General features: G+C 45.9%; 1 protein-coding gene across 1 annotated transcript in view; it reads left to right on the top strand.

Annotated features, from left to right (window-relative positions):
- TTC38 (tetratricopeptide repeat domain 38) overlaps window positions 1-20995 on the top strand; it is a 309404-nt gene that overhangs the window by 269166 nt on the left and 19243 nt on the right. The window contains exon 13 of the mRNA XM_069228235.1: window positions 16558-16631. Coding sequence (XP_069084336.1) covers window positions 16558-16631 — 74 coding nt within the window. The remainder of the gene's footprint in view (window positions 1-16557; window positions 16632-20995) is intronic.

Raw genomic sequence — 20995 nt, 5'->3', positions numbered from 1 at the left:
GAATAGAGGGCCTGAGGGATACAGGTGCCAGTGTCACCATGGTGACAGAGAAACTGGTTTCCCCTGGCCAATACCTGACTGGAAAAACTTACACAGTCACCAACGCTGACAATCAGAGAAAAGTACATCCCATGGCAATGGTTACTTTAGAATGGGGAGGGGTCAATGGCCTGAAGCAGGTGGTGGTCTCCTCAAATATCCCAGTGGACTGTCTGCTTGGAAATGACCTGGAGTCCTCAGCATGGGCTGAGGTAGAGCTAAAAACCCATGCAGCAATGCTGGGTATCCCTGAACTGGTGTGTGTGAAAACGAGAGCACAATGCAAGGCACAGGGTGAAAAAGTAGAGCTGGAGTCTGGAAAAATGGCCCAGCCTACCAAGAGAACAGGAAAGTCAGTTGGGAAACCAACTGCAACACAGCAAAAGAAAGGGAACCTCTCTTCTCAGGAAGAAGTTCTGCCCTCTGAGGGAACTGAGCCTTTGGAGCTTGAACCTTATCAAGTTGAGCTCTTAGGCCCAGGGGGACCCTCAAGGGAGGAGCTGTGTAAGGGACAAGAAACCTGTCCCTCTCTTGAAGGCCTTAGGCAGCAAGCTGCTGAAGAGTCCAAAGGCAAGAAAAATGGAACACATAGGGTCTATTGGGAAGATGGGCTCCTGTACACTGAGGCCAGAGACCCCAAACCTGGTGCCACTAGGAGAGTGGTAGTGCCTCAGCTGTTCAGAGAGTTCATCCTAACATTGGCCCATGACATTCCCCTTGCTGGACATTTGGGACAAACCAAGACGTGGGAGAGGTTAGTCAACCACTTCTACTGGCCCAATATGTCCAACATGGTTAAGGAGTTTTGCCTCTCCTGCCCCACCTGTCAAGCCAGTGGTAAGACAGGTGGGCATCCAAAGGCCCCCCTCATTCCACTTCCTGTGGTGGGGGTGCCCTTTGAAAGAGTGGGTGTGGACATAGTTGGTCCACTGGAACCTCCCACAGCCTCAGGAAATATGTATATCCTGGTAGTAGTGGATCATGCTACCAGGTATCCTGAAGCTATTCCCCTTAGGTCGACTACTGCCCCTGCAGTAGCCAAGGCCCTCATTGGTATCTTTACCAGAGTGGGTTTCCCTAAGGAGGTGGTGTCTGACAGAGGTACCAACTTCATGTCAGCATACCTAAAGCACATGTGGAATGAGTGTGGAGTGACTTATAAATTCACTACACCTTACCATCCACAAACTAATGGCTTAGTTGAGAGATTCAACAAGACATTAAAGGGCATGATCATGGGGCTCCCAGAAAAACTCAAAAGGAGATGGGATGTCCTCCTGCCATGTCTGCTTTTCGCTTACAGGGAGGTACCACAGAAGGGAGTAGGGTTCTCACCCTTTGAACTTCTGTTTGGTCATCCTGTAAGGGGACCACTTGCCCTTGTTAAAGAAGGCTGGGAGAGACCTCTCCATGAGCCTAAACAGGACATAGTGGACTATGTACTTGGCCTTCGCTCTAGAATGGCAGAGTACATGGAAAAGGCAACCAAAAACCTTGAGGCCAGCCAACAACTCCAGAAGTTTTGGTATGACCAAAAGGCTGCACTGGTTGAGTTCCAACCAGGGCAGAAAGTCTGGGTTCTGGAGCCTGTGGCTCCCAGGGCACTCCAGGACAAATGGAGTGGCCCTTACCCAGTGCTAGAGAGGAAGAGTCAGGTCACCTACCTGGTGGACCTGGGCACAAGCAGGAGCCCCAAGAGGGTGATCCATGTGAACCGCCTTAAGCTCTTCCATGACAGGGCTGATGTGAATCTGTTAATGGTAACAGATGAGGATCAGGAGGCAGAGAGTGAACCTCTCCCTGATCTTCTGTCATCAGACCCAAAAGATGGCACAGTAGATGGAGTGATCTACTCAGACACCCTCTCTGGCCAACAGCAGGCTGATTGTAGGAGAGTCCTACAACAGTTTCCTGAGCTTTTCTCCCTAACCCCTGGTCAGACACACCTGTGTACCCATGATGTGGACACAGGAGACAGCATGCCTGTCAAGAACAAAATCTTCAGACAGTCTGACCATGTTAAGGAAAGCATCAAGATGGAAGTCCACAAGATGCTGGAATTGGGAGTGATTGAGCGCTCTGACAGCCCCTGGGCTAGCCCAGTGGTCTTAGTCCCCAAACCTCACACCAAAGATGGAAAGAAAGAGATGAGGTTTTGTGTGGACTACAGAGGGCTCAACTCTGTCACCAAGACAGATGCCCATCCAATTCCAAGAGCTGATGAGCTCATTGATAAGTTAGGTGCTGCCAAATTTCTAAGTACCTTTGACTTGACAGCAGGGTACTGGCAAATAAAAATGGCGCCTGGAGCAAAAGAAAAGACAGCATTCTCCACACCTGATGGGCATTATCAGTTTACTGTTATGCCCTTTGGTTTAAAGAATGCCCCTGCCACCTTCCAAAGGTTGGTGAATCAAGTCCTTGCTGGCTTGGAGTCCTTTAGCACAGCTTATCTTGATGATATTGCTGTCTTTAGCTCCACCTGGCAGGATCACCTGGTCCACCTGAGGAAGGTTTTGAAGGCTCTGCAATCTGCAGGCCTCTCTATCAAGGCATCCAAATGCCAGATAGGGCAGGGAACTGTGGTTTACTTGGGACACCTTGTAGGTGGAGGCCAAGTTCAGCCACTCCAACCCAAGATCCAGACTATTCTGGACTGGGTAGCTCCAAAAACCCAGACTCAAGTCAGGGCATTCCTTGGCTTGACTGGGTACTACAGGAGGTTTGTGAAGGGGTATGGATCCATTGTGACAGCCCTCACTGAGCTCACCTCCAAGAAAATGCCCAAGAAAGTGAACTGGACTGTGGACTGCCAACAGGCCTTTGACACCCTGAAACAGGCAATGTGCTCAGCACCAGTTCTCAAAGCTCCAGATTATTCTAAGCAGTTCATTGTGCAGACTGATGCCTCTGAACATGGGATAGGGGCAGTTTTGTCCCAAACAAATGATGATGGCCTTGACCAGCCTGTTGCTTTCATTAGCAGGAGGTTACTCCCCAGGGAGCAGCGTTGGAGTGCCATTGAGAGGGAGGCCTTTGCTGTGGTCTGGTCCCTGAAGAAGCTGAGACCATACCTCTTTGGGACTCACTTCCTAGTTCAAACTGACCACAGACCTCTCAAATGGCTGATGCAAATGAAAGGTGAAAATCCTAAACTGTTGAGGTGGTCCATCTCCCTACAGGGAATGGACTTTATAGTGGAACACAGACCTGGGACTGCCCATGCCAATGCAGATGGCCTTTCCAGGTTCTTCCACTTAGAAAATGAAGACTCTCTTGGGAAAGGTTAGTCTCATCCTCTTTCGTTTGGGGGGGGGTTGTGTAAGGAAATGCCTCCTTGGCATGGTTGCCCCCTGACTTTTTGCCTTTGCTGATGCTATGTTTACAATTGAAAGTGTGCTGAGGCCTGCTAACCAGGCCCCAGCACCAGTGTTCTTTCCCTAACCTGTACTTTTGTATCCACAATTGGCAGACCCTGGCATCCAGATAAGTCCCTTGTAACTGGTACTTCTAGTACCAAGGGCCCTGATGCCAAGGAAGGTCTCTAAGGGCTGCAGCATGTCTTATGCCACCCTGGAGACCTCTCACTCAGCACAGACACACTGCTTGCCAGCTTGTGTGTGCTAGTGAGGACAAAACGAGTAAGTCGACATGGCACTCCCCTCAGGGTGCCATGCCAGCCTCTCACTGCCTAAGCAGTATAGGTAAGACACCCCTCTAGCAGGCCTTACAGCCCTAAGGCAGGGTGCACTATACCATAGGTGAGGGTACCAGTGCATGAGCATGGTACCCCTACAGTGTCTAAATAAAACCTTAGACATTGTAAGTGCAGGGTAGCCATAAGAGTATATGGTCTGGGAGTCTGTCAAACACGAACTCCACAGCACCATAATGGCTACACTGAAAACTGGGAAGTTTGGTATCAAACTTCTCAGCACAATAAATGCACACTGATGCCAGTGTACATTTTATTGTAAAATACACCACAGAGGGCACCTTAGAGGTGCCCCCTGAAACTTAACCGACTATCTGTGTAGGCTGACTAGTTTTAGCAGCCTGCCCCAAACCGAGACATGTTGCTGGCCCCATGGGGAGAGTGCCTTTGTCACTCTGAGGCCAGTAACAAAGCCTGCACTGGGTGGAGATGCTAACACCTCTCCCAGGCAGGAATTGTCACACCTGGCGGTGAGCCTCAAAGGCTCACCTCCTTTGTGCCAACCCAGCAGGACACTCCAGCTAGTGGAGTTGCCCGCCCCCTCCGGCCAGGCCCCACTTTTGGCGGCAAGGCCGGAGAAAATAATGAGAATAACAAGGAGGAGTCACTGGCCAGTCAGGACAGCCCCTAAGGTGTCCTGAGCTGAGGTGACTCTAACTTTTAGAAATCCTCCATCTTGCAGATGGAGGATTCCCCCAATAGGGTTAGGATTGTGACCCCCTCCCCTTGGGAGGAGGCACAAAGAGGGTGTACCCACCCTCAGGGCTAGTAGCCATTGGCTACTAACCCCCCAGACCTAAACACGCCCTTAAATTTAGTATTTAAGGGCTACCCTGAACCCTAGAAAATTGGATTCCTGCAACAAGAAGAAGGACTGCCCAGCTGAAAACCCCTGCAGCGGAAGACCAGAAGACGACAACTGCCTTGGCTCCAGAAACTCACCGGCCTGTCTCCTGCCTTCCAAAGACCCTGCTCCAGCGACGCCTTCCGAAGGGACCAGCGACCTCGACATCCTCTGAGGACTGCCCCTGCTTCGAAAAGACAAGAAACTCCCGAGGACAGCGGACCTGCTCCAAGAAAAGCTGCAACTTTGTTTCCAGCAGCTTTAAAGAACCCTGCAAGCTCCCCGCAAGAAGCGTGAGACTTGCAACCCTGCACCCGGCGACCCCGACTCGGCTGGTGGCGAGCCAACACCTCAGGAGGGACCCCAGGACTACTCTGATACTGTGAGTACCAAAACCTGTCCCCCCTGAGCCCCCACAGCGCCGCCTGCAGAGGGAATCCCGAGGCTTCCCCTGACCGCGACTCTTGGAATCCCAAGTCCCGACGCCTGGGAGAGACCCTGCACCCGCAGCCCCCAGGACCTGAAGGACCGGACTTTCACTGGAGAAGTGACCCCCAGGAGTCCCTCTCCCTTGCCCAAGTGGAGGTTTCCCCGAGGAATCCCCCCCTTGCCTGCCTGCAGCGCTGAAGAGATCCCGAGATCTCTCATAGACTAACATTGAAAACCCGACGCTTGTTTCTACACTGCACCCGGCCGCCCCCGCGCCGCTGAGGGTGAAATTTCTGTGTGGACTTGTGTCCCCCCCGGTGCCCTACAAAACCCCCCTGGTCTGCCCTCCGAAGACGCGGGTACTTACCTGCAAGCAGACCGGAACCGGGGCACCCCCTTCTCTCCATTCTAGCCTATGTGTTTTGGGCACCACTTTGAACTCTGCACCTGACCGGCCCTGAGCTGCTGGTGTGGTGACTTTGGGGTTGCTCTGAACCCCCAACGGTGGGCTACCTTGGACCAAGAACTGAACCCTGTAAGTGTCTTACTTACCTGGTAAAACTAACAAATACTTACCTCCCCTAGGAACTGTGAAAATTGCACTAAGTGTCCACTTTTAAAACAGCTATTTGTGAATAACTTGAAAAGTATACATGCAATTTTTATGATTTGAAGTTCCTAAAGTACTTACCTGCAATACCTTTCGAATAAGATATTACATGTAGAATTTGAACCTGTGGTTCTTAAAATAAACTAAGAAAAGATATTTTTCTATACAAAACCTATTGGCTGGATTTGTCTCTGAGTGTGTGTACCTCATTTATTGTCTATGTGTATGTACAACAAATGCTTAACACTACTCCTTGGATAAGCCTACTGCTCGACCACACTACCACAAAATAGAGCATTAGTATTATCTATTTTTACCACTATTTTACCTCTAAGGGGAACCCTTGGACTCTGTGCATGCTATTCCTTACTTTGAAATAGCACATACAGAGCCAACTTCCTACACCTGCTAACCAGGCCCCAGCACCAGTGTTCTTTCCCTAACCTGTACTTTTGTATCCACAATTGGCAGACCCTGGCATCCAGATAAGTCCCTTGTAACTGGTACTTCTAGTACCAAGGGCCCTGATGCCAAGGAAGGTCTCTAAGGGCTGCAGCATGTCTTATGCCACCCTGGAGACCTCTCACTCAGCACAGACACACTGCTTGCCAGCTTGTGTGTGCTAGTGAGGACAAAACGAGTAAGTCGACATGGCACTCCCCTCAGGGTGCCATGCCAGCCTCTCACTGCCTATGCAGTATAGGTAAGACACCCATCTAGCAGGCCTTACAGCCCTAAGGCAGGGTGCACTATACCATAGGTGAGGGTACCAGTGCATGAGCATGGTACCCCTACAGTGTCTAAACAAAACCTTAGACATTGTAAGTGCAGGGTAGCCATAAGAGTATATGGTCTGGGAGTCTGTCAAACACGAACTCCACAGCACCATAATGGCTACACTGAAAACTGGGAAGTTTGGTATCAAACTTCTCAGCACAATAAATGCACACTGATGACAGTGTACATTTTATTGTAAAATACACCACAGAGGGCACCTTAGAGGTGCCCCCTGAAACTTAACCGACTGTCTGTGTAGGCTGACTAGTTCCAGCAGCCTGCCACACCAGAGACATGTTGCTGGCCCCATGGGGAGAGTGCCTTTGTCACTCTGAGGCCAGTAACAAAGCCTGCACTGGGTGGAGATGCTAACACCTCCCCCAGGCAGGAGCTGTGACACCTGGCGGTGAGCCTCAAAGGCTCACCCCTTTGTCACAGCCCAGCAGGGCACTCCAGCTTAGTGGAGTTGCCCGCCCCCTCCGGCCACGGCCCCCACTTTTGGCGGCAAGGCTGGAGGGAACAAAGAAAGCAACAAGGAGGAGTCACTGGCCAGTCAGGACAGCCCCTAAGGTGTCCTGAGCTGAGGTGACTCTGACTTTTAGAAATCCTCCATCTTGCAGATGGAGGATTCCCCCAATAGGGTTAGGATTGTGACCCCCTCCCCTTGGGAGGAGGCACAAAGAGGGTGTACCCACCCTCAGGGCTAGTAGCCATTGGCTACTAACCCCCCAGACCTAAACACGCCCTTAAATTTAGTATTTAAGGGCTACCCTGAACCCTAGAAAATTAGATTCCTGCAACTACAAGAAGAAGGACTGCCTAGCTGAAAACCCCTGCAGAGGAAGACAAGAAGACGACAACTGCCTTGGCTCCAGAAACTCACCGGCCTGTCTCCTGCCTTCCAAAGATCCTGCTCCAGCGACGCCTTCCAAAGGGACCAGCGACCTCGACATCCTCTGAGGACTGCCCCTGCTTCGAAAAGACAAGAAACTCCCGAGGACAGCGGACCTGCTCCAAGAAAGGCTGCAACTTTGTTTCCAGCAGCTTTGAAAGAACCCTGCAAGCTCCCCGCAAGAAGCGTGAGACTTGCAACACTGCACCCGGCGACCCCGACTCGGCTGGTGGAGATCCAACACCTCAGGAGGGACCCCAGGACTACTCTGATACTGTGAGTACCAAAACCTGTCCCCCCTGAGCCCCCACAGCGCCGCCTGCAGAGGGAATCCCGAGGCTTCCCCTGACCGCGACTCTTTGAATCCAAAGTCCCGACGCCTGGGAGAGACCCTGCACCCGCAGCCCCCAGGACCTGAAGGACCGGACTTTCACTGGAGAAGTGACCCCCAGGAGTCCCTCTCCCTTGCCCAAGTGGAGGTTTCCCCGAGGAACCCCCTCCTTGCCTGCCTGCAGCGCTGAAGAGATCCCGAGGTCTCTCATAGACTAACATTGCGAACCCGACGCTTGTTTCTACACTGCACCCGGCCGCCCCCGCGCTGCTGAGGGTGAAATTTCTGTGTGGGCTTGTGTCCCCCCGGGTGCCCTACGAAACCCCCCTGGTCTGCCCTCCGAAGACGCGGGTACTTACCTGCAAGCAGGCCGGAACCGGGGCACCCCCTTCTCTCCATTCTAGCCTATGTGTTTTGGGCACCACTTTGAACTCTGCACCTGACCGGCCCTGAGCTGCTGGTGTGGTGACTTTGGGGTTGCTCTGAACCCCCAACGGTGGGCTACCTTGGACCAAGAACTGAACCCTGTAAGTGTCTTACTTACCTGGGAAAACTAACAAAAACTTACCTCCCCCAGGAACTGTGAAAATTGCACTAAGTGTCCACTTTTGAAATAGCTATTTGTAAAGTATACATGCAATTTTTATGATTTAAAGTTCCTAAAGTACTTACCTGCGATACCTTTCAAATGAGATATTACATGTAGAATTTGAACCTGTGGTTCGTAAAATAAACTAAGAAAAGATATTTTTCTATAACAAAACCTATTGGCTGGATTTGTCTCTGAGTGTGTGTACCTCATTTATTGTCTATGTGTATGTACAACAAATGCTTAACACTACTCCTTGGATAAGCCTACTGCTCGACCACACTACCACAAAATAGAGCATTAGTATTATCTATTTTTACCACTATTTTACCTCTAAGGGGAACCCTTGGACTCTGTGCATGCTATTCCTTACTTTGAAATAGCACATACAGAGCCAACTTCCTACACTGATATTCCGCTCTATGCCTTTCTCCACTCCTTCATACAATCTCCCCATTTAACTGTCCACTCCCTGCAAACTACTTTTCCATGTAACATTCCTCCCATTCAGAATTCCATTGCATGTAACTGCCTCTCCACGCAACTTCCCTTTCCTGAAACATTCCGTACAACATTCCACTCCTTTGACACTAATAACAGTTCATACAATATACAATTCCCTTCCAAGCAACAATACACTTTGTGTAACATTTCCCTCCATGCAGTACTCCATTCCACTGTGTGCAATTTTTTATTCCACTCCATGTGACATTTCTCTGTGCGCAAACAAGCTACAGAATGAACTCCCCATATAATTTGTCACCACGCTATGAACCACTCCAAACATCATTCCTTTCCATGCAACTTTACTCTGTATGCCAATATATGTGGCAAGAAAAGTCCAGTTATGAATTTACAACACCAAAAGCTCTAACTCAAGCAAATGCGAGACCAATTGCATTGCAAATGCTTGTTTCATATTCCCTTTGTGCCTGCCCACAGGCATTACCCGAGGTTCACAGTCTGCCACGAGCATTTTCCGTTTTCTGTGCTACCTTTCATCCCTCTCATGTTCACCATGGTGATGGCGGTGGTTGCAGCTCATCTGCGGAGATCAGGTTGTCAGTCTTCCCCTATTCCTATGACAGGCTGCTGAAGGCTGTCTTGCCCCAGGCTATCATCTCCTCCCTCTAGATCGCTGCAAACTTCCTGAATTCGTGGAGGTTCACTATAAACATGTCAAAATCACACCTGACTCCCTCTCAGACGGTCCCATTCATTGAAGCTGTTCTGGACACAGTGCAGTTTCTGGCTTATCTTACCGAGTGGCAAGTCCAAGGTATTCATGCTATGATATTGATGTTTCAGCCTCTTTCCTGGATTTTGGTGAGTCAGACTCTGAGGCTGCTAGGACTTATGGCCTCCTGTATCCTGCTGGTGGCAAATGCATTTTGGCATATGTGGGCTCTGCAGTGGTACCTGAAGTTACAGTGGGCACAGTATCAGGGGAATCTCTCCGACCTGGTCCAGATCTCAGAGGGAACTGCAAAAGATCTGCAGTGGTGAGTGACGAACTGCGATTGGGTCAGCAAATGATCCCTCTCCCTTCTCCAACCATATCTCACAGTAGTGACAGATGCTTCACTCCTGGGATGGGGTGGCCATCTGGGGGAGGTGGAGATCACAGGACTCTTGTCTCTGACGGAACCCAGACTCCACATCAATCTGCTGTAGTTGTGGGTGATCTGATTAGCGTTGAAGGCCTTTCTACCTTCCATCAAGGGGAGACTGGTGCAGGTGTTCACGGACAACACCACTGCCATGTGGTACTGCAACAAACAGGGCACAGTGAGTTTATGGTCCATTTAACAAGAGGCCCTGTGTCTCTGGACATGGCTGGAACATCAGGGCATTTCCCTGGTGGTTCAACACATGGCTGGCTCTCTGAACGCAAGGGCAGACAAACTCAGGTGCAGATGCATAGCGGATCATAAGTGGCGTCTCGATCCGGAGATGCTACAGTGTCTTTCATCAGTGGGGGGAGAGCCTTGGTTAGAAATGTTCATCTCTGCAGGGAACACGCCTGGCAGCAGTTTTACACACTGGAGTTTCCAAGACGGCTCTCGCTCGACTACGCTTTTAGTCTAGAGTGCAGCTCAGGCCTCCTGTATGCCTTTCCTCCCATATTACTTTTTCCCAGAGTTCTCAAGAAGATCAAGAATGATCGGGCCAAGTCATCCTTGTGGCACCGGACTGGGCATGGAGAGTCTGGTATCCTGAGCTACTGAGCATGGCAATTGATCCTCTGATCAGGCTTCCCCTTTGGGAGAATCTTCTGTCGCAGCAGCAGGGGAATGTTCTCCACCTGAACCTGTCCAGTTTCCACCAACTTGCGTGGAGATTGAGTGACGGCAATTGACAGCCTTTCACCTTCCTCCTGAAGTCTGTGATATTATCTTGGCAGCAAGGCGTTTCCCCACTAAGATGGCATAAGCCTGCGGTTGGAAGAAATTTGTGGCTTAGTTTGCTAACAGAAATGTTGATCCCCTTTCTGCCTCTTGCCTATCAGGGCTCAGCTCTGGGCACTCTTAAAGCTGATTTTTCTGCTATCTATGCATTCCTCAGATTGACTGATCAATCCTCTATTTTTAAATCTCCTATTGTACGTAGATTTGTGAAAGGCTTAGTTCATCTTTTCCCCCTTCTCCTTTTATCATGCCTCAGTGGGAATTGAATCTCTTGCTTACATTTATAATGAACGCTCCCTTTGAGTCGCTTCACAATTCTCCCCTGCAGTTACTTGCCATCAAAACAGCTTTCGTTGTGGCCATAACATCTGCCTGACGAGTTAGTGGGTTACAGGTCTTATCATCTAAGCTGCCATATCTGTCCATTCCATCCTGGCAACGTGGTGCTTTGCACGCAGGCCTCCTTTCTTCCAAAGGTGATCAAGCCCTTTCATGGACGACAAGCCATCACCTTGCCTACTTTGTACGGGTCTCCTCACCATTCCAAAGATAAGGAGCGTCTTCATCGTCTGGACCCCAAATAAGCGTTGCTGTTGTACCTTGACTGCACACAGGAATTCCGGGTGGACAGTCCGCTCTTGGGGTATGTTGGCACTAAAAAGGGTTGTACTGTGCAGAAAAGGACCATTTCCAGATGTGCCGTGCTCTCCATTAAAATCTGTGGCACCTTGACCAAGAAGCAACCCCCTGAGAGCTTGTGCTTTCATTCCACCAGAGCCACAGCTGAGACCACTGCGTTAGCACAGGAAGTTCCAGTTCTGGATATCTGCCAGGCAGCAACGTGGGCAGTCAGGTCCATAGTGATCGGCATTTTGCTGGTTCGGCCCTACAGGACTTCCTTGTCTGAAATTGGTCTGCAGGCACACCTCCGGGGATGGTACAGCTTGAGTATCTATTCTAAGGGAAGGAATCTGCAGCTAGAAGTCCCTATCAGATAAACAAGTTACTTACCTTTGGTAAGTCCTTATCTGGTAGAGACTATACCCAGCTGCAGATTCCTTCCTGGGCCACCCATCCTCCCCACTCTGCAAACGGATATTAGGGCCCTAGATATCCACACCATTGCTCAGTGTTCTTCATGGTTACGCGCTTCTGGCGTGGAAAGTCATGAAAATAAACTGATATCAGCACCCTTGGGTGTGGTGCCTATATCTGTGCCACAGACATCACTTGCAGCGCAGATGATCGTGACAGCGCAGGCAAAGCTGATCAATACCACCTACCGACGCACAGGGGTACTGCTCACAAAAACTCTTCCGGATCCAGTCTGACACCTGGGATAATTCTAAGGTAAGGAATCTGCAGATAGATACAGTCTCTACTAGTTAAGCATTACCAAGGGTAATTAACTTGTTTGTTTTTCCCCAAAATACCCTGAACCCCCAACGGTGGACTACCTATAACCCAGAGACTGGAACTTCTCACTTGTGTACTTACCTCTAAAACTGTACTTTAGCTTCTTTCCCCAGGAACTGTTCTGAAAATGCAGTGTCCACTTTTAAAATAAATATTCTCTGTTTTCTTAAAAACTGTTTACTTGACTAAAGTGAAACAAAGTTACATTGATGTCTATGCTAAGTACTTACCTGCAACAGTATTTACTGGTGAACTGAGTCTTGTGGTTCTAGTAATAAATTAACAAAAAGATATGTATCTACAGGGAGTGCAGAATTATTAGGCAAATGAGTATTTTGACCACATCATCCTCTTTATGCATGTTGTCTTACTCCAAGCTGTATAGGCTCGAAAGCCTAATACCAATTAAGCATATTAGGTGATGTGCATCTCTGTAATGAGAAGGGGTGTGGTCTAATGACATCAACACCCTATATCAGGTGTGCATAATTATTAGGCAACTTCCTTTCCTTTGGCAAAATGGGTCAAAAGAAGGACTTGACAGGCTCAGAAAAGTCAAAAATAGTGAGATATCTTGCAGAGGGATGCAGCACTCTTAAAATTGCAAAGCTTCTGAAGCGTGATCATCGAACAATCAAGCGTTTCAGTCAAAATAGTCAACAGGGTCGCAAGAAGCGTGTGGAAAAACCAAGGCGCAAAATAACTGCCCATGAACTGAGAAAAGTCAAGCGTGCAGCTGCCACGATGCCACTTGCCACCAGTTTGGCCATATTTCAGAGCTGCAACATCACTGGAGTGCCCAAAAGCACAAGGTGTGCAATACTCAGAGACATGGCCAAGGTAAGAAAGGCTGAAAGACGACCACCACTGAACAAGACACACAAGCTGAAACGTCAAGACTGGGCCAAGAAATATCTCAAGACTGATTTTTCTAAGGTTTTATGGACTGATGAAATGAGAGTGAGTCTTGATGGGCCAGATGGATGGGCCCGTGGCTGGATTGGTAAAGGGCAGAGAGCTCCAGTCCGACTCAGACGCCAGCAAGGTGGAGGTGGAGTACTGGTTTGGGCTGGTATCATCAAAGATGAGCTTGTGGGGCCTTTTCGGGTTGAGGATGGAGTCAAGCTCAACTCCCAGTCCTACTGCCAGTTCCTGGAAGACACCTTCTTCAAGCAGTGGTACAGGAAGAAGTCTGCATCCTTCAAGAAAAACATGATTTTCATGCAGGACAATGCTCCATCACACGCGTCCAAGTACTCCACAGCGTGGCTGGCAAGAAAAGGTATAAAAGAAGGAAATCTAATGACATGGCCTCCTTGTTCACCTGATCTGAACCCCATTGAGAACCTGTGGTCCATCATCAAATGTGAGATTTACAAGGAGGGAAAACAGTACACCTCTCTGAACAGTGTCTGGGAGGCTGTGGTTGCTGCTGCACGCAATGTTGATGGTGAACAGATCAAAACACTGACAGAATCCATGGATGGCAGGCTTTTGAGTGTCCTTGCAAAGAAAGGTGGCTATATTGGTCACTGATTTGTTTTTGTTTTGTTTTTGAATGTCAGAAATGTATATTTGTGAATGTTGAGATGTTATATTGGTTTCACTGGTAATAATAAATAATTGAAATGGGTATATATTTTTTTTTGTTAAGTTGCCTAATAATTATGCACAGTAATAATCACCTGCACACACAGATATCCCCCTAACATAGCTAAAACTAAAAACAAACTAGAAACTACTTCCAAAAATATTCAGCTTTGATATTAATGAGTTTTTTGGGTTCATTGAGAACATGGTTGTTGTTCAATAATAAAATTAATCCTCAAAAATACAACTTGCCTAATAATTCTGCACTCCCTGTATATAAAATCCTATTGGTCTGGAGTTAAGTAATTGAGCGTGTGTTTCTTCTACTGCTTGTGTGCGTACAACAAATGCTTAACACTACCCTCTGATAAGCCTAACTGCTCAACCACACTACCACAAATAGAGCATTAGTATCTATTATTGCCACTGTCAAGCCTCTTGGGGAACCCCTGGACTCTGTGCACACTATATCTCATTTTGATATAGTATATACAGAGCCAGCTTTCAACAAGGCACGTCTTAATTGTTGTAGAAAACCCGCTTTGGTTAGGCTATTCTTTAATCGGCCTTGGCCATTGCCTGTCTTCCAATCTTTGTCGTCCCACTCTTTCTGACCTTGCAAGACCACTTAATAATCCACAGTACAGCTGTTCCTCCTCCACGCTGCTGTTTTTTCCCTTTCGGTGCCGCAGATCTCTTAAACTTGTTTGCCTGATGCGCTGTTAAGGCTCTCAAGCAGCAGTGTTCATTTATGGCGGTCCGTCTGGTGCATTGGGTGACCCCTGGTTGTGAAGATACTGTTTTGTTGCACAGGATTAGAGTAGGTTGCACACGGGGACTAGGAAACCAAGCGAACTACATGCTACTCTGTCTTGATCTAGGTCACCCCTGTTTTAATCTAGCAGCTTTACTGAGTGATTACTGACTCCGTTGTGTTGGGACATACGTGGTCTGAAGTAGCCTTACCTCTTCATCCCGGACATGATGCTGTGTAAAGAAAGTGTTTAACTGAATAGGAGCTAGTTTTGCACACCGGTGCGACACGTTGCCCTACAAAGCAACCTGACTTCCTACGTTTCCTTAATTGTACTTTTTATAAAGAAATTATATTGGCCTTGTACAAATCTATCCAATGCATTTTTTTTTTTATTTATTTATTTTTTTTACTTTATTTCCCTGTTTACTGCGAGAAATAATCTATTGGGTCTGATGTGGACAGAATCCAATTACGTACCTGGATTTCATACGAAAACATGTGCTTATTAAGTCATTCCAGAGTGAAAACAGATTTATTCTTTCATTTTCTCCCAACCATTGTCTTACGGTTGACAAACAGTCCTGGTCTTCCATACCACGTGTCCCTCACCCTCTTATGCTTATCCCACCACCTCCCCAGAGTCCAAAGTACCAGTGATTATAGACTGGTCAAAATATGGATTGGGATGGATTCTGGTACGTCTGTAAATACATGACTTGTGGTTCTCCAGAGGTTACCTTTTGGCAAGTTTATAATTTCTAGCTGAAAGCCATTTTTCCTGGCATCTAAAGGAGCTTACTAAATGACATTGAACAGCTCTTCACATTGCCCCCATTGCCAGTTCCATGAGCTGTCCGTTTTCTAAACTGGTCACCAGTGTCTATTATACTGCTTACCACTGGCAGGTTCTCACATTTTCAAACCGTGCCAGTGCCCATAGTGGTGGTTCTCATTATTCTGTCCACCACTGCCAGCTGATCTCACTGCCACCAGTCTGAGCTCCACCTATTGCCTACTAATGTCACCTCCTCACCTTGATCAGTGTCAGTTTCACAGTGACACATCCTTACATTGCCTAATAGGCCCACTTCTCATACCGGACTCCAGTGCCAGCTTCTTATGCTGCCTATTTGTGCCAACTCCTCCTACAGCCTACAATTTCAGTTCCTCATACTTTAGACTTGTGATTTGTTTCTCACACTGCCCTCAGACTGCTGAAGTGGCAGCCAGTTAGCAATTGTTTTCTTTAAGCAAAAGCATAACCAACTTCCTAATCGCCTCCTCTTTCGCTGCTTTCCATTCTGTAACATTATCATTTCCCCAACCTTTTTCTTGCTCCTCCCTTTGTCACGCTCTCCCTCTCACTTTCAAATAAACTGCACACTTTCTCATCCTTTAGCTTTCTATTAAACTCTCATCCTCAATTCACTTTTCTTTCAATCTATTTTTCTTGCTTCCATTTTCTTCCTTCCTTTCCTATTGTTTTCTCTTTCCATCCTTCATTGCTCTTGCTTTTCATCTTCCTCCTTACTCAGTCTTCTCTTCTACCTTATGTTCCCTTCTTTGACATGATCATATCCTCCAAACGGAGGATACCAACAGGGCTGCCTTTGCCATCTGTTATGAATCAGAACAGCACCCAGGGCAAGAATTTAGTTGAGTGGTCCTTAAGCGGCCCTGGTTCAGGCATCTGCAGTACCTATTTAATAGAGACTCTGAATGATATAAGCACACCCTTTATTGTTAAATCCTGAGCAGTGCCCTTTCAGTGTCACACAGTTGTCTTTAGGAATACTATAATTCCCTTACTAATCAGTCATCTAACCACACAAATGCATTTTATATCAAATCTCAGTTTGCTTCTGCATTTCAATAGACTCTCCAACTACCCAGGCGTTGCAGCAGTCTGAACTGTTGATTTTTTCTATGGTTGTTTAATGTACTGAACTGCAGACCCAAAGAAGCGTAATTACGTTGTATTGTGCTATCATTAGTTATTTGTATTAACTGGTTCCATTAAAAGAAAAATTAACCCCGTTGAATAAATTTGCAGAACCTTGATGTGTAATCTTGTCACTCACTACCTTATAGTCAGAAAAGTCCATTTTGGTTGGCTGTCAAAGCTAAGTATCATTTAATTATTGGACATTTTATTTTTAGAGAGACATCTTCAACCAATTACTTATTCATTGTGCTATGAACAGTAAACTAAGTTCTCATCAAAAACTAGCAAGGTACGTAAAATTACATAAAACACATTTTCCATGTTAAAAATAATCATTAAGAGGGAGTTGGAGGTGGAGTTGTAAGATTGTGTCTTGAATGTATGCTCTGTAAATGCAGTTTTACATTTATATCTACTTTTGTTTATTTATATACGTTTGTTACATATTTGTACTGTCAGTCAAAAGCGCCTCTTTTGTCTTGCCATGATAGCATACAGGAAGGAAGACTGCATGTTATAATGGATACATCTTCATGATTTCTCATAGCATAACTGACCTTCAGGTGCCAAACTGGTCTAGAAACTTGTTCCACAGCAGTAGTTCCCCAGCGTTGCCACATGGTGCCCTGAAGCTTCATACACGGATTTGTATGCAGGATGTGTCAACATCCGCGTTCATTAGGCACAAACAGACATCAGATGCTTGTTTTCAAGCCTCATCAGTGCAGTCTGGAGCATTCTCCTTGATTTTTAGAAGAAAGTCCTCAATATTTGACCTCAACTAGGTCAAATGTCTACTCCTAGGATTTTAGTATTTGAATAATGTTGCAGATGCTGCAAAAAGGTGTTTTTATCTGACCCGCGTGACGTCTGGACATTGTGTCTCGGTTCGGATTACAACCCCTCTGCCTGTGAATCCTGTTCTTTAATGTACCTTAAGGCCATCAGGGAGCAGAAGGCCCAGGTATTTCTGATCCTGTGGTGAAACACGGAAGCATTTTTCTTCGGGCAAGACTTCTGGCAAGGAATGATTTCCGGCAGGCAATTTAAGATTCTTCATAGGAAGGGGAAATACTATATTGCTTTGAAGAAACAGTCCTGCTTCTGACACCATTTAGATTCGCCCATTGCTGCCAAGTTTCCCAGGTGCATATGCAATGTGCTGCTCAACTTCAGGTTTTATTTTTTTAGAAGTTCTTTATTACAATAGAAAAAACAGGACTACAAGACTCAGAATTCAAGACAAATCTTGGATTGGATCAGCACATCAGGCATGAATGTGGGAAACTTGGCAGGGCTGCTCTAAATACAGTTCTCCTATGATAGAGTACTCATCATTGGAAAAGATCCTTATATTAAAGATGAAACCAGAATTTCCGACTCCATCAGCTGACAGATTCAGGCTTTCCGACTGGGCGTCCTGGATTTGTTCAGGATGGCTCTGACACACTCATCAACTCAGCAAGGGCAAGCCTGTTCCTGTGGATTTGACAATTCTGGTGGCTCTGACCCTGATGTATCTCCTCACTACACTTTCATGGTCTCCCACCACGGCATCCAAGAGGAAGTCAACATCCTCAAAGAAACCATTCTCTGATAAGTCAGAAGCACTTGTTATGCTAATTCAGAGGCCTCCTTCAGCGCAGTCTTGAAATTTGGCTGAGAATATCTTAGTTACAAAAGTAGTGGTTAATGTTGGAAAGGTGACACGTCAGGTAAATTCACCTTAATTTATTCTCTTACAGGAGTGAGAGCAAGGTACAGGCCCATACACCAAGGATCTATCTCGAACTGTCACTACAACATTCTACGTGGAACTTACCTTATGTCACAGGGTATTACATAATATGGTTTTATATGGCATGGCATAATTTTGTAGCCAACACCACACACCTCCCCCTTTACAAAACAACAAAGCATCAATAATGCAAAAGCAACAATTACCTAAATGATAACTGTAAGAAATAATTATAAAACTTATCTTACTTACACCATGCATAGGCTATAGAAACAATTGAAATAACTGCATATGCATAGGCTATAGAAACAATTGACATAACCGCATCAGTTCATCGCCATAACTACATATGTACAGCTTATAGAAACAATTGACCTAACCACAGCAATTTATTTCCTACATATGCACAGGTTATAGAAACAATTGACATAACCGCAGCAATTCATTTCCTCCCTACTTCAAATCCTTCAATTTTGCAGGAACTGTAACTTCTTCCTGAGTGTGCTGTTTTGGAAAATAAAGGAATCTTTGATTGTTTTCCACTCATCTCACAAGCATTTGAAGCTTGTACACGTTCTGAGGAATTGCAAATCTGTTATTCAAAGAAGGTATGCAAGCTTGACTAGCAGGACTATTTCCAAATTCAAATTCACTACTATGTGGTGGAGAACCATTACTATTTGCCCCATATACCATTTCATCCCACAGCCATTATTTTCTGCTATTCACTCCTCCATCGTTGCAACGTGCCAAACTTTCCCATTGCTTAATTGTGCTGAAGGAGAGTACACTTTACTAATTTTGTATGGTTGGGAAAAGTGACTGTCTCCATTTTTCACTCCCCTGTCCATCTTAACTCATACCCAGTCACTGTCTCAAAGAGTTACTTCTTTACACATCTCTTTTTGTTACAATATTCTTTCTACATCTGACATGCCTCCTCCAGATTAGGCTTTACAACTTCCAAATACCACTTACTCTGATACGCATGCGACATCCGCACTAAGTTATTTTTTGTGAATGGTGGCATTTCCTGACTGTAATCGATTATAGAGGGAGTGATTCCGTACGCCCAAACTAGTTTATAAAGCTCCTTTTCCCAATATTTCCAATCATTTATGGCAGCCTGAATACTACCCAGGATCACCCTGTTAAATCTTTCTACAGCTCCATTACTGGCAGGTTGATATATAGGCGGTTCTTTCAGCTTAACACCATTCGTTCCTAAGAAACTGTTACATTTCTCAGTCGCAAGCTGTGGGCCATTATTGCTCAATAGCAACTTTTTCCTCAGGAAGAAAACCACATGTCGCATTCACACACTCACACACTTCTAACTCTGGCCACTTAGAGTATCTGTCAAATAGTACTGTGATGTTCTTTGAGACTCCTTTATAATTCATGATCAGGCCCAAAATGTCAATGGACACATTTTCCCTTGGATTTGATGGAGTTACAGTATTTCCTAGAGTAGGTCTAAAAATTGTGAGTGTTTTATCTGCATTAGCACAGTGTATGCAATTCCTTAAAAATTCTCCATATCAGAATATATTCCTAGCCACCAGTAGGAAAGTTGTATCTTCTGCTTAGATTTAACTATTCCTAAATGTCCTTCATGTGTGATTTCAAGAACTTTCATTCTAATGGTCTGTGGAGGAATAACTCTATTCACCTTGAACAAGAATCCTGAATCAGAGCTAAATAATCCATCCTTGAGATTCCAACATTTCTTGCGTTCCTCACTTAATTTACCTTTGCTTGTCACCAACTTAACAATCTACAGTGACAGTGTTATACCCTTCCTATACTCAAGGCCCATTACTAGTAATAGCACTTTCCGTCTGCACAGGTGACCTACTCAAGTAATCTGCTACCTTGTTTTTCTTGCCAGGCAGATACTATACATCATATGCATAGTCCAAAAGTTTAAGAGCCATTCTAGCTATGCGTGGCATAGCCTTATTGGAAACCTCTGGTCAGTACTTTAACCAAAGGTTTGTGATACGTGTGTAACATGAATTTGATGCCCTACAAAAATTGTCTGAATTTCTCTGTTGCCCCACACACGCAAGTATCAGTCTTTCAATAACACAGTATTTTTCCTCTGATGACGTTAAGGAGAGTGAAGCACCCTTACTGGACATTTGTGTTAATACTGCACCTAAACCTTATCCACTGGCATCAGCAGTTAAAACTGTGCGAGCTTTTGGATCAAAATCATATAAAGGTATAGCAATACAGATGTATTTTTTTATTCCAATAAAATCTCTTTATTGTTCATCATTCCAATTTAAACTCTGTTGTGCCTTCAACAATTGCTTGATATTGTATTTTCTGCAAAATTCCTCCCAAACTTAGAATAGAAATCCGCAAGTCCCAGAAACAACCTAACTTTGTCCTTACATCTGGGAGCAGGTGCATCTCTAATTGACTCCATAATTTCTTTTTGGGGGGAAATTCCTCTCCTTTCTCGTGCCCTAAGTATGATACAGAAGGTCTTCCAAACCTGCACTTATTTTAACTCTGCAGTCAACCCATAATCCATTAACTTCTTTAAGACTTTGTATATATTACAATCATGTTTGTGCTTGTCCGTCCCCATGATCAAAATACCATCCTGGAAGTAGGCTACCATCGGTAAATCCTTTATTAATTTTGCATCAACCTTTGGAAAACTGTAATGGCTGATGCCAAACCAAAAAGCATACGGCCAAACCTGAAACAAACCATAGGTGTTATGAAAGCAGGTAGGTTTTGCTTGGTAGTATGCTGATGTGAGATCAATGGTGGAAAACCATGTGACATCCTTTGTCTTAGCTAATAAGTCATTGATCTTAGGTAAAGGAAATATTTCTATGACAATATTTTTATTGAGCTCCCTTAGGTCGATACATAGCCTTGTTTTTCTGTTTGCT

This window comes from Pleurodeles waltl, chromosome 4_1, assembly GCF_031143425.1.
Source record: "Pleurodeles waltl isolate 20211129_DDA chromosome 4_1, aPleWal1.hap1.20221129, whole genome shotgun sequence".
Lineage (NCBI taxonomy): Eukaryota > Metazoa > Chordata > Amphibia > Caudata > Salamandridae > Pleurodeles > Pleurodeles waltl.
This window is presented reverse-complemented; position numbering and strand designations above follow the sequence as displayed.